At 39.2% G+C, this 14,547-nt stretch overlaps 1 protein-coding gene across 1 annotated transcript in view; it reads left to right on the top strand.

The window, feature by feature from the left end:
• Window positions 1-14,547, top strand: part of DNHD1 (dynein heavy chain domain 1) — a 79,505-nt gene that overhangs the window by 7,827 nt on the left and 57,131 nt on the right. Inside the window, 3 exon segments of the mRNA XM_041729837.1 lie at window positions 3,800-4,003; window positions 4,083-4,193; window positions 6,054-6,210. Of these exon segments, the coding sequence (XP_041585771.1) occupies window positions 3,800-4,003; window positions 4,083-4,193; window positions 6,054-6,210 (472 nt within the window).

Below are 14,547 nucleotides of genomic sequence, written 5' to 3'. Positions count from 1 at the left end.
TAATTTTTTAAATATATTTTTTATTTATTTATGAGAGACACAGAGACAGAGAGGCAGAGACCCCGGCAGAGGGAGAAGCAGGCCCCACGCAGGGAGCCCGATGCAGGACTTGATGCCGGGTCCCCAGGATCAGGCCCTGGGCCGAAGGCGGTGCTAAACAGCTGAGCCACTGGGGCTGCCCGACATAACGATTAATTAAACTATCACTTGTGGCTGAATGTGATGAACTACCTACTGATACCCAGTGGCCACCACACTTGATTGACTGGCAGGAATGGTAGTAATGGTGGCAGTGTGGGATGGGACACTTACTGACTGTCGCAGAGAGCTTACACAAAGAAAATTAGAATCTTAGAACTTTAAACTATCAGCTCAGAGAAGCAGCACAAACAAAAATAATTAGGCACATAGAGAGACAAGAAGCCATAATCAAGAGAACTAAAAAGGCAGTGAATAATTATAGGATCAACATCTGCCAAAGAAGGGAACTGACTGAAGTGAGCTTAGCATTTGGTGGTGCTTTTCCCCAAACAGAGATGCATGTCGATTCCAGTATCAGCAATTGTGTGTCAGTCTTACTATCTGTTCCTAAAAGACTGAGAAGAGGAGCTGAGCTTTTTGGACAGGTGCAGACAGCCAAAGGATCAGGAGGTGGTGGTTTGGGGCACACACCCAGGAGGGACATGTTTTCTGCTTCAACCTATAATGTGGCCAGGGTCCCAACCCAGAGCCTGGGGCATTTAACTTTTAGTTCTCTGATGTGTTCATACAGATTATTTTCCTATATTATCCACTTATTTTGCCTTTTTCTAGTTGTCCTCAAGTAAGAGTGTTACTTCCAAATTTCTAGTGCACCATCAATAAAAGTAGAACTCTGGCATTTATTGTTTAATTTTGTTTATTTGTCATGTAACAGGTTTTTTTTTCCCCCAATGGTTTGAATTTATCAAATTTTTCTTGCACTTATCCTAGAATTTTTAAAATTCTAATATATTTAAGATACGGTATTATATGGGTTTTTGTCCTAAGTGTTGATTCATACTCAGAAAGGAATTTATTCCTTCACTTCCTTAGAGCCTTTGCTCAATTGTTACTTCTTCACCCTTTGTCCTCCCCTGGCACTGCCAATATCCTTTTCCTGTGTTTTTCTTCCCCTCTCATTTATTGCATTTATCATTTTTCTTCTTTAGTATAATGAAAGCTCTATCATGACAGAGATGTTTGTTTGTTTTGTTTAACAATGTATCCCAAGGGTGTAGAACAGTTTGGTGTAGAGACTCAATGTTTGTTGAATGAATGAATGAATTATCCAGAGTAGGAACATATTTAGAGGCAGTAAATTATGAGTTCAGTATAGAACTTGCTATGTTTCATTAAGGCATAGAGTTTGAGATGTTTTGGAATTAGTTAAATACTCTCTAGCATCATTTAATACTCTGATCCAAGCCCTTTGAGAGCAAAAATTATGAAGTAGTTATTTCTATGTCCTCATCTCCAATCACAGTACTTGGACAGAAGGGAAACATGATCAATGGTTTAACTAAACTCCATGAAGGCATTAAAAAAGGGGAAGGAGAAGGAACTTTTAAAGAAAAGAAAAAAGAAAGAGAAGCATTCATTAAGAAGGTCATAGGGGAAGGAATGACTCCTTGGGAGAGCCTGGGATCAGTTAGGATAGGAGGCTATTCTTTGGGAAGCTAAGCAACCCAGTGGTTAAAAGGGGTGGCTTCAATCAGATAGATTTTGCTTTAAATCCTATATTTTTCCCTTAACTACCTTAGGCGAAGTTATAACTACTCTTTGTTTAAGAAGAAATAGTTTGGGAGAAAGAATACTTGGGAAAATCAAGTCACTTTGTCAGAAAAGAAACAAAGTTTTTATATAACTTGATTTAGTGAGTTCATTCTCAAATCTATCTAAATGCTCTTTTTTTTTTTTTTGCTTGTTTTAAAGATTTTATTTATTTTTACGAGAGAGAATGAGCAAGCATGAGGTGGGGGGAGCAGGAGAAGGAGAAGCAGACTCCCGGCTGATCAGGAAGCCCAATGCAGGACTCATCCCAGGACCCTAGGATCATGATCTGAGCAGAAGGCAGATGCTTGGGATCCCTGGGTGGCTCAGCAGTTTAGCATTCAGCCCAGGGCGTGGTCCTGGAGACACGGATTGAGTCCCACATCGGGCTCCCTGAGTGGAGCCTGCTTCTCCCTCTGCCTGTATCTCTGCCTCTCTCTCTCTCTCTCTCTCTCTCTCTCTCTCTCTCTCTCTCTCGTGTGTCTCTCATGAATAAATAAATCTTAAAAAAAAAAAAAGGCAGACACTTAACCGACTGAGCCAGGAGCCCTAAATGCTTTTTTTTTTTTAAATAGATTTTATTTATTTATTTTGGGAGAGAGAGAGGGTACATGAGAGAGTGTGAGCCAGGGGAGGCATAGAGGAAGAGGGAGAGAGAGAGGATCCTCAAGCAGACTCTCCGCTAAGCTGAGAGCCTGACATAGGGCTTGGTCAGACAATTCTTGAGATCATGACCTGAGCTGAAATCAAGAATTGGATTCTTAACTGACTGAGCCACCCAAGCACCTCTCTAAGTTCTCTTAAGTCATTTGCTTAATAATATATTCTAGAAAATTGAGAGAAGAGATAGAAGAGGACCATTTTATCTCTTAGACATTATAGGTGTAGGACCTGGGACATAATAGCTTTTAAAGCATTCTAAAATATATTTAATGCTTAAAAATATTATTGGTTCCAAGTTATGAAAATAAAACTGTAAAATAAAACTTATAAATGCTCTACTGAATGTGCCCAAACATAGCATTATGCTAACTAGTCTCCTGCAACTCGATACAACTATTGTATAGTTCCATATAAATGGCATTTAGTGTGGGATGTAGATGCATTGCACTGAAGTAAGAGAACTTAGTAGGATTTTAAGATGACTCTGGAGGTACTTGTCCAGTGCTCTAGGGTACAGTTTTCCTCTTAATTTGCTCGTGTCTAGTCTTCTAGTTGCCCCCCTGCTTTTCCCCATTCTCAGTTACTCCAAACAGCACCCCCTAATGATCTCTCTGTGTTATTTCAGTACCTAGAGATATACATGTTTTATCATTTCTAGGATGTACTTTTTTTCACATTTTAACATCTCTGAAGTTGTGATGCATCTTACAAATTCATGAAGTATCACGTTGGCAGCATTTTAAATTTTAGTGTTTAATTTTTTTTTAAATTCTGGAGCTTACAACTAATGGAATCTTAGATTTGATGGGATGTAAAGTATCTGGATCTGGAGATATGAACTCCTTAGAACTGGCTAGGTGCCTTTTTATTTTTTTCTTCTCTATCTTTGGCTTCCATTTCTTCTTCTTCTTCTTCTTTTTTTTTTTTTTAAGAATTATTTATTTGAGAGAGAAAGAAAGAGAGCAGGCATGCACATGAGTGAATGAGCAAGGAGAGGGGTAGAGGGAAAGGGAGAGTGAAACTCAAGTGGTCTCACATTGAGAAAAGAGCCCATGCTGAGGCTTGATGCTGGACTCCATCTCAACCCAGAGATCAGGACCTGAGCCAAAACCAAGAATCGGGCACTTAACCGACTCTGCCACCCAGGTGCCCTTGGCTTCCATTTATTCTTAATAATATTTGTTTCCTCTTTTTAGTTTGAACATCATTCTACTGTTTCCCCTCTTCCAACCTTCCTCTGCCTTCATTTCTGCTTCCATGTTTTCCATCTCCAACCTTCTTTTGTCCCTTCCTGAAGCCTGCACAAGTTCCCAGGGCTCCTGCTGATCAGAGCTCTTTTTAAAAGGCCCTATAACCTGGTCGTGGTGCCACCAAAGAAGGTGAACCCTGAGCACTACATCTTCTCTCCATTTGGGATCCTGCATATACATCCTGTGGAGGGCAGTGAGACAATAACGCTGGGTACCTGGCACCGCCACTCCGTCCTCTGGCAGCAGCTCCAGTTCATTCCATTCTTCAAATATTGCCTCTTATACAAGGCCTTGGCTCGGTAGGTGATGATGGTCTGGGATTTGGGGACCAGTGTTGCAGGGAGCAAGAACATGTTATCACTGCCCTCTGATTTGTAGTTGGAAGAGGAGTGTGAAGTTACAGGGACTGCAGCGGTGCCGAACTTTCCTAGAGAAGCATCTGCTCTTGGCTGTGCCCCACTTTGGAGCTGGGCTTCTGCATATTAGCAGGTAAGGTCTGCAAACACAATGTCAATGAATGTTTTGAAATTATTTTTACAAAAAGTAGTAACATGGTCCTTGTAGAAATTTTGGAAAATACAAAAACACACAAAGGGACAAAATCTTTAATCTGACCACGTATAAATAACCAAGACAAACATTTTGTTAGTCTTTTTTTCTATCACATATACAAATTTAGTCATACTTGACATATTGTTAAGTAACCAGTTTTTTTCTGAATAATGTATTCTAAGCATATATTCATATAATTTATGTATTCCTACATCAACTTGCCCCAGATCATACAATTATTAAGTATTGCATCTGGGGATATAACTCAGGTGTTTGAATTCAAATTCTTTGCTTTTTCCATACTCTCTTCTCTCTTGGATTCTTTCTTCCTTTCTTTCTTTCTTTCTTTTTCTTTTTCTTTTTCTTTTTCTTTTTCTTTTTCTTTCTTTCTTCTTTCTTTCTTTCTTTCTTTCTTTCTTTCTTGGAGTGGGGGGGACTTAGTGATTCCTATTTTCAGTACTTTTTTCTTTTTCCTGTACTTCTTAGCCACTTCTAATTATTTTCTGTGAGAGAAGTTGTAAATTCAAACATCTACAGGGCCCAAACAAAGGCTTTGGAAAAAAGGCAGTGGTTTAGGTGCAAGACATTAGGGGGTGTGGGGAATGCAATCTGGAGACTACATCTAAATAGGACAATCACTACTCAGTTCCAGTTCACTGTTGCCTCTGGGAATATGGGTATAGCATGCCAGCCACCTTATCTTTTTTAGGATTTCCTGGAAATCCACATTTTGTTTTAAAGTGTCTTAATTTTACCTAATTAACTCAGATTTTTATTAAAACAGTGTGCTGGACAACTCTTAGTGGAATATATGAAAGCATGTTCAGTCTGAATTTGACCCATGGGCTACCAGTTTACAACCTTTACTCTAGGAATCCTCTAGTCTAGCCTAATTATCATGGTATACTTAAAAGCATGATGGCTTGGAGGCTGGACAGATCTGAATTTAAATCTTGAATACTAGCAAGGGACTTTATTCTCTGAGCCTCATTTCCTGATATGAAAACTAGGGATGAAGATTTCTTCAATGCCTCTAAATAGGTACTAAATAAAATGACACCCATTATGATCATCCTCTGCTTATTGGGTGTCTTTTGGCTTGAGGTATTTTTAGAGATGTGAAGTTTTTGGGGAGGGTGGGGAGAGTAGATAACAGAGGCAGATTTTTCTCAGGGATGCTCAGTCCATGTTAGATAAGTTGGAGGTTCATCACCTTTGATCCTAAAACTCATCTGTCCATCTAGACTTTTAGGGCCCTTAGCTTCCTCTATTCTAAGGAAGAAGCCTCTGTGGTTTCTCCTTCTAAGTCAGACCTTGGGATCTATTTGACCCTCTCCTAGCAGAAAGGTCACTTAGTACAAACATTTGCACAAATCCCAGACCTTTCCCAAAGAATTCCCTAGCCAGCAACTTGCTCAGCTTGAATTCTTCCAAAGAACAATCAAGAGGAAGCTGTCACTGTAGGTCACTAGGAATATTATAATCTTTCTAAGCTTTTGCTTATTCTAAAGTGGGCTAGGCTGGAAAGAGGTCAAAGGTGTTCAAGGAAAGAGGGCTGAGGGGGGCAGCTGGGTGGCTCAGTGGTTGAGCATCTGCCTTTAGCTCAGGTTATGGTCCCAGAGTCCTGGGATCAAGGTCTGCATCAGGCTCCTTGCAGGGAGCCTGCTTCTCCCTCTGCCTATGTCTCTGCCTTTCTCTGTGTCTCCCATGAATAAATAAATAAAATCTTAAAAAAAAAAAAAAAAAAGGTAAGAGGGCTGAGATGCTGGCTCTGACCAGCTTGGCCCTTGATCCCAGGCTTCTGCAGGAGCTGCGCTCTGTACCGTGGCTTCCCCAAGAGCCCAATCGAAGCTACAAGCTGCTGGACCTGCAGCGGGCTCTAGCCAGGGAGAACCACGAGGCTCTGCGGCTGCTCCATCGCTGCCTGCACCTCTGCACATCCATCCTTCAACTGGTAAGAGGCTCCAACTTACTGTGAACCTTTTCTCCAAGGTAAGCTTGTCAGAATTTCAGCGTTGTCTTGGCTTAAGCTTCTCCTGGGATCCCATGTGTGGCCTGGATGTTGCATTTGGCTCAGAGCCATTGTCCTGTCCAACAGGACAGCGGAGTGGATGGATCAGTTATATAGATGGGCAGAGGCTTGGACTCAACCTTTTCCCTAAGGGTTGGTCATGGCCTTGAGCAGGGAGGGAGGGAACATAACAATAATTTTTCTTCAGTTGTTTGTGCCAGGGGCATTAGGGAATTTGAAAGTTGAAATCTGGATCTTTTGTGCTGCTGGGCTTATCTTTGAACCTATCTTGAACCTTTGGCAGGCCACTGTGGCTGTTAGTGGCTGTTAGAAGCATCCAGTGATGATGTCCTTCCTAATTATGCCTCCTTTGCATTTCTGGGACATGCCCCCCGCTTAGGGTTCCTGGAGGTCCTGGTGTGTGTTTGTTTTCATCACTATAGTTTGTTGTCTGCCAGGTGGGCCTGGATATTTTCACAGTTATCTGGTTGATCCCCACCTGCAGTTAGTCTAGTTCTGAGAGAAGGGGCCCACCCAGATTTTGTGAACATGGGAAATAATGGAAGGAAGGCCCCCTGTAGATTGATACAGGGAGATGGCTTTTAGCCTCCAGACAATAACAGGCTGACCTGCCATTGCACTAAGGGACAGAACATGGGGGCGAACTGTTCCATGGCCTTTCTCTATCTCCTATTTCCTAAATCCCACCTTTGTTTTAATGTGACAAAACTATAATTTTTGTAATGGTCAGTAGTTTTTGTTAATTAAGGTATAATTTACATGCACTAAGGAAAACAAATTTTAAGTGTTCAGTTTATTGAAATATTTGTATATATATATATCCATGTAACCACCACCCAGATCAAGATATAGAATATTTGGGGATCCCTGGGTGGCGCAGCGGTTTAGCGCCTGCCTTTGGCCCAGGGCGCGATCCTGGAGACCCGGGATCGAATCCCACGTCGGGCTCCCGGTGCATGGAGCCTGCTTCTCCCTCTGCCTATATCTCTGCCTCTCTCTCTCTCTCTCTGTGACTATCATAAATAAATAAAAATTTAAAAAAAAGATATAGAATATTTCCAGCACCTCAGCAAGTTCCCTGGTACTTCTCCTGTCAATAACCCCACAAAGGTAACCACTACTCTCATCTCTGTCACCATAGATTCATTTAGTCTGATTTTGAGTTACATATAAATGAAATCTCATGTCTGGCTTTTTTTTCCCACTCAAAATTTTGTTAGTGGGATTTATCCATAATCTTCTAGGTAATAGTGGTTCACTTTTTTGTATGCTATGTAATATTTCCCTCTATGAATGTACCACCATTTATTCTTCTATTGATGGACATTGGAGTTTGTTCCAGTTTTTGCCATCATGGGTAATGCTGATAAGAACATTCTTGGACATGTCTTGATGGACATAAGCATCCATTAGTTTGGAGTATGTATTCCAGGAGTAAAATTTCTGGAATAATATATATGTTTTGCAGTACCAGACAGTTTTCTAGAATGGTTTTACCAGGTTTATATTCTCCAATGTAGGAGATTTCCAGTTGCCCTATGTTCTCATAAACACTTGGTATTGCCAGGGGTTTTGATTTTAGCCATACTGGCATACAGTGGTATCTCACAGTAGTTTTAATTCGTATTTCTATGATCACCAAGGTTGTTAAGCGTCTTTTCATGTATATTGGTTGTTTTGGTACCCACTTCTGTGAAGTGTCTTAATTCTCTTGCTCATTTTTAATTGGGTTATCTTTTTTTCCTATTAATATGTAGGAGTTCTTAATATATTCTAGATGAGTCCCATATCAAATATATGTATTATAGATATTTTCTCCCAGTCTGTGGCTTGCCCTTTTCCTATTTTAATGTTATCTTTTGATTAACAGTTCTTAATTTATTTGAAGTTCATTTTATCAATCTTCTCTGAGTGGTGCTTTTGAGTCCTGGTTTAAGGAATCTTTGCCCACACCCAAAGTAATGTAGATATTTTCCTGTTTTCTTCTAAAACTTTTATTATCTTTTCTTTCACATTAGGTTTTTGGTACATTTCAAATTAATTTTTATGTATGGTGTGAGGTAAGAATCAAGTTTTATTTTTCCCATTTATTGAAAAAACTATCCTTTACTCACTTAATTACAATAGTGTCTTCTTAAATAAAAGACTATATGTGTGGATCTGTTTCTAGACTCTTTTCTGTCCCATTAATCTATTTATCTGTCTTTTTAAAAATTATCTTAATTTAAATTCAATTTAGTTAACATACAATTATTAATAATTTCAGGGGTAAAATTTAGTGATTCATCAGTTGCATATAGCACCCAGTGCTCATTACATCACATGCCCTCCCTAATGTCCATCACCCAGTTACCCCCCCCCCACCCATCTCTCCTCCAGCAACTCTGTTTATTTCCTAGAGTTAAGAGACTCTTATGGTTTGCCTCCCTCTCTCTTTTCATCTTATTTCATTTTCCTTCCCTTCTCCTATGATCTCTTTTTGTTTCTTAAATTCCACATGATTGGAATCATATGATACTTGTCTTTCTCTGACTTATTTCGCTTAGCATAATTCCCTCTAGTTCCATCCACATTGTTGCAGATGTCTTTTTGTCAGTGTCACATCATCTTAATTATTGTAGCTTTATGGTATGTCTTGATATCTGGTATTATAAGTCCTATTACTTTTTATTATACAAGATTTTCCTGGCTATGCTAGGTTCTTTAAATTTCCATATAAAGTTTAGAATTGGCTTATTAATTTCCACAAAATTTTGCTGGGATTTTTTTATTGCCTTGCTTTTTTTTTTTTTTTAAAGATTTTATTTATTTATTTGACAGAACACACACACACAAGCAGAGGGAGTGGTGGGCAGAGGGAGAAGCAGGCTCGCTGATGAACAGGAAGCCCGAATGGGGCTCTATCCTGGGACCCTGGGATCATGACTTGAGCTGAAGGCAGCCGCTTCACCCCCTGAGCCACCTTGGTGCCCCTATTACTTTGCTTTAAATTTGTAGGTCAATTTGAAGGAGAATTGATATCTTAATAATATTTTGATTTCCAAGTCATAAACATTGATTTCTTCATTTATTTTGATTTCTTTAATTTCTTCTACTAAGGTTTTATAGGTTTCCTGTAGAGGTCTTGAACATATCTCATTAAATTTATTACTAGATATTTGATATTTTTTGTTGCTATTATAAATGTTTTAAAATATTATTGTTTCTGGGATCTCTGGGTGGCTCAGTGGTTTGGTGCCTGCCTTTGGCCCAGGGCGCGATCCTGGAGTCCCGGGATCAAGTCCCACGACGCGCTCCCTGGCATGGAGCCTGCTTCTCCCTCCTCCTGTGTTTCTCCTTTCTCTCTCTCTATGGCTATCATAAATAAATAAGTAAATCTTTAAAAAAATATATTATTGTTTCTAATAGTTGCTACACCATACACAAAAATTGATTCATGATGGATAAAAGACATAAGCGTGAAAAGAAAATCCAGAAAGCCTTCAGTGATCCCTGGGTGGCTCAGCAGTTTGGCGCCTGCCTTCGGCCCGGGGCGTGATCCCAGAGTTCCGGGATCAAGTCCCACATCAGGCTCCCTGCATGGAGCCTGCTTCTCCCTCTGCCTGTGTCTCTGCCTCTCTCTCTCTCTCTCTCTCTCTCTCTCAATCTCATTCTCTCTCTCTCTCATAAATAGATAAATAAAATCTTAAAAAAAAAAGCCTTAAGAAGGCAATGTAACATTTTTATTATCTCAGGGTTTCTTAAACAAAATATAAAAATATAAACCATAAAAGAGTCAAGATATTTATCTATATTAAAATTAACTTTTTAAAAAGCACCATCGAAAGAATGAAAAGACAAGCAAAGGTAGAATGTAGAGCCACTTCCTATGCTGCTGTGTGGAATGGAGTGGAACTTGTCCCTGTTGGCAGTCACCCCAGAAACGGGGGGTGATATAGGGGAAGGGAGGATGGGTCATCATCCCAACTGGTAACTGAATTGTTACAGAACCAGGCTTGTACTCTGTGCTCAATAAAAACATGCTGCTGCCCATTAAATTGTAGCATTACTAAATAACTAAAATAGATTTGAAACATTAAATAAATAATGATATAAAATGTGAGCATTTGGTGGATAACCTTTATCAATTTTTAAGGATGTTTCCATCAATTTTTTGTGTGCTAAGAGGTTTTATCATGAATAGATCTTGAAATTTGTCCAGTGATTATTTTTCTGCTTCTATTTAAATGATGAGAATTTTTCTCCTTTAGTCTAATACAGTGAACTGTCAGTGTTAGATAACCTCTGTATTATTGGGATAAACCCATTTTCTTTCTCTCCTATATAACTTTTTATTTCGATGTAAATTCAAATATATTAGGAGAGTTGCAAGGATAGTATAATAAACTCTCATCTACTTTTTACCCAGATAGTTTGTCTCATTTATCATTTATGCTTTTTCTTTCTCTATGAATGAATACATTGTTTTCCTGAACCATTTGAGAGTTTTAGGTTGGAGATACTGAGTTCCTCTACCCTTAAATATGCCAGTGTGTTTCTCTGAAGAGCAAGGACATTTTTTTTCCATAACTCTAGTCTAATGCTCAAAAAATAGGAAATTTCACTTTGACAATTTTGTTATCTAACCCACAGTCCTTGTTAAAAATCTGCAAATTATTCCAAGAATTTCCTTTATTACTTTTTTTTTTTCTTGCTTCAGGATTCAGAATCATTGCATTTAGTGGTCATTCCTCCTTAGCCTGTTTCATACGTTACAATTTCTCTGCCTGCTTTTTGGTTCCTTGTCTCTTAGTGGGACAGCTCTTCAATAGGGTCTTCATTCCAAAGCTGCTTCTCTCACCACATCAGACCAAGAAAAGCCTTAGCCTTTTTCTGGGCAATTTCCCCTTTTCTGTTTTGCTTCCCTCTCTCCCTTAGATGTTTGTTTCCTGAAGATCATTCCTCCAATAAACCACATTTTCCTAAATTCCTGATCTGGGGAACCTAGTCTAAGAAAATTATATTAGATCAAGTTTGTTCATCCTTTTATGCAAATATTCTACAGCCACAATTACTTTTCTTATCTACTTTATCTTTCAGTTTCAGAGAAATACATGTTAAAATGCCCTCCTGTGACTATAGATTTGTTAATTTCTCCTTGATATTCTTTCGCTTTGCAACATGTATTTCAAAATCATGTTATTGTGCATGCAGGTTCATAAAGATATTTTTTGGTGACTTTACTGTTATGAAAAGGTCTTCATTCTTGTTATTTCTTTTCTAGTAGAGTTCTCTTTTGTTTGATGTTAGCAGTATCAAGTTTTGCTACATCTCTTTGTTTCAATCTTTGTTATTTTATGTGGATCTTTTAAGAATAGTTGGAAAACATTTAGTCTGAGAGTCTGTCTTGCAATAGGTTTATCTCATTTATTATGATTACTGATAGGCTTGACTTATTTTTCCCATCTTTTTTTTTAAGATTTTATTTATTTATTCATGAGAGACACACAGAGAGAGGCAGAGACACAGGCAGAGGGAGAAGCAGGCTCCATGAAGAGAGCCTGATGTGGGACTCCATTCTGGGCCTCCAGGATCAGGCCCTTGGCCTCCAGGATCAGGCCTTTGGTTGGAGGTGGCGCTAAACTGCTGAGCTACCCGGGCTGCCCTATTTTTCCTCATCTTATTTTGGTGTTTTCTACTTTCTATGATTTCTGGTTAATTCTTCCTTATGTTTCTTGTTGTTTGTTGGATTGCTTATGTTTTTGTTGTCATCTAATTGTTTCAATGTTAGACGTTTCATTTCTCTCATGGTCACCCAGGAACCCCTCAATGCCTGTTGATTCTCCTTAGTTTTAGAATCTTGACTTTGTTTCTTTTTGTAGACTGGTAGCTGGAGGAAGCCATGTAACTCAGTTCTGGGCAATGAAACATAAGTGAAAGTCACCGTGAGAACTTTTAAAAAGAGGCAGATATCTAATTGGAATGTCTTTTTGGGCATTTACTTTTGTCTTATTGCCTGACACTTGGATGAAATTTCTGATGTTAGAGAAGCTATGAAACTATCACACCACAAAAGGACAAAAGTCATATTTAAAAAGATGGAGGAGAAGGACCATAAAAAGAGCTTTGTTCTGATTGATACTGTTGGGCCAATATGCCATCCACAGATTTCTTATTGCATTAAATAAATCAATAAATCAATAAATCTTTTACTTGCTTAAACTATATTGCATACGTAAGATATTTAAACTAATGCATATGTACGATGTTAAAACACCTGCCCAACAGGTGTAGCTGTTCCACTTACTTTTTTTTTAAAGATCTTATTTATTTACTCATGAAACAGACACAGAGAGAGGCAGAAACATAGGCAGAGAAGCAGGCTCCCTGTGGGGATCCTGATGTGGGACTAGATCCCAGAACCCCGGGGATCATGACCTGAGCCAAAGGCAGACGCTCAACCCCTGAGTAACCCAGGTGCCCTTGCTCCACTTACATTTTCATAACAATGTTTTTTTCATCTCTTTTTCTAAAAACTCTTCATTGTAAACCCCCACTATGACCAACATACCTGATCTCTTTTTACCTACTCTGTGTTTTTTTTCCCTATAGCCCTTATCATCTTTTTACATACAATATACATTACTTATTTATTAAGTTTATTGTATTTCTCCCACCCCACCCACGCCTCCAAAAGTATAGGGATTTTTATTTGTTTCATTCACTGCTCTACCTCTAGTGCTAATTACAAGTTATGCCATATAGTAGGAGCTCAGTGAGTGCTTTGAGTGAATGAATGTCAAGTGTAGATTTGCGTCTATGTCCTTCTCCCAAGCAAAATAAGAACCTTACCACTCTTCTGGCTTCCTTTCTCACCTCTCTTCCTTTCCTCAGCCTCCACCTCTCCTGGTATGCTTATGTTAAGATTTCCTAGACTTTAATTCTGAATTGTTGTGAACATTCTTGTTTCTCAGCCTACTCATTTAGACTTGACAATATGTTTTACAAATGTCTTTGCTCATCAAAGCTTCTTGTACTTCTGGTATTCATTTTCCTTTCTCAGAAATACACTGTTGATGGTTTGTTTTATTTTTTATTTTTTTGTTTTTTTACAGAGAGAATCTGTGTATGCTAAATTTTTGGAGTCTTTGTATATCTTAAAATGTCTTTATTCATCTCCAAAGCTTCTATAATATACTGTGGCTAGATACAGAATTCCAGGTTTAAAACATTTCCTCAGAACTTTGAAGATATTGCCCCTTTGTGGTGAGGTTTTAAAAATGTATACTGATTATATCCTGGTGTAGTAATTATTGTTGTTGTTTGTATGGTTTTATCCTAACTGGCACTCATAAGCCCTTTCAGTGTGAGTGATACATTCTTTTTATAAACAGTTGCTGTGGAACTACTTGTACCAGACACTGTATTAAGCAAAGAGAAATGAAATAACATGTGCCAGAGGTCTCTTCCTCAGAGAATTTACAGTGTAGTGGAAGAGTCACATGAGTAAGCGGATAGTGGTGATGCACTGGACTAAGGGCTATGAAGTGGGAAGCACTGAGTATGGAGGGTATTTCTAGAGCATGGAAGCAAGTCAGAGGGCATGTTTGTGTATGATGTATAGTGTAGTCCTCAAGTGCCTTATGTCTGGATTTCAGAAGACTGGGATTTGAACTCAGAGTGAGTAGAATATAATCCACGTGCCCCAGTTCTAATCACAGGCTCTACCAAACATCAGAAAGGACAGGAGAGCATCAGGGACAGTAGGTCCATCTGGCCAACCATATCTTCCTGGTGTCTCCCCTCTGTTGTTGTTGTTGTTGTTCTTCTTCTTCTTCTTCTTCTTTTTAAGATTTTATTTATTTATTCATGAGAGACACAGAGAGAGAGGCAGAGACACAGGCAAAGGGAGACGCAAGCTCCTTGTGGGGAGCTCAGTATGGGACTCGATCTCAGGACCCTGGGTTCACGACCTGAGCCAAAGGCAGATGCTCAACCCCTGAGCCGCCCAGGTACCCTCCTCTCTGTTCTTCAACAAGACAAGTCCAGAGAGGTGGCAACTCTCAGCAGCCCATGTAGGCTCAGAAGCCTCCCAGATGTGAGAAGGACCCACAAAGAGGCTCTTAGACTTTTATCCCACATTCCCCACCCCTGATAGAAAGTGTCAGTACCGAGACAGCTTCCACTGTCACATAAGGAGTATTATGCTAGTCAGCAGGCCATGCCTCCCAGGCCTAGTGATTGGAATCCATGTCCTAGAATTATTGCTGGGCCTTACTT

The sequence above is a fragment of the Vulpes lagopus genome, chromosome 15 (assembly GCF_018345385.1).
Source record: "Vulpes lagopus strain Blue_001 chromosome 15, ASM1834538v1, whole genome shotgun sequence".
In the NCBI taxonomy this organism is placed as follows: Eukaryota; Metazoa; Chordata; class Mammalia; order Carnivora; family Canidae; genus Vulpes; species Vulpes lagopus.
The sequence above is the reverse complement of the archived record's forward strand: the minus strand, read 5'-3'. Positions and strand labels throughout refer to the sequence as shown.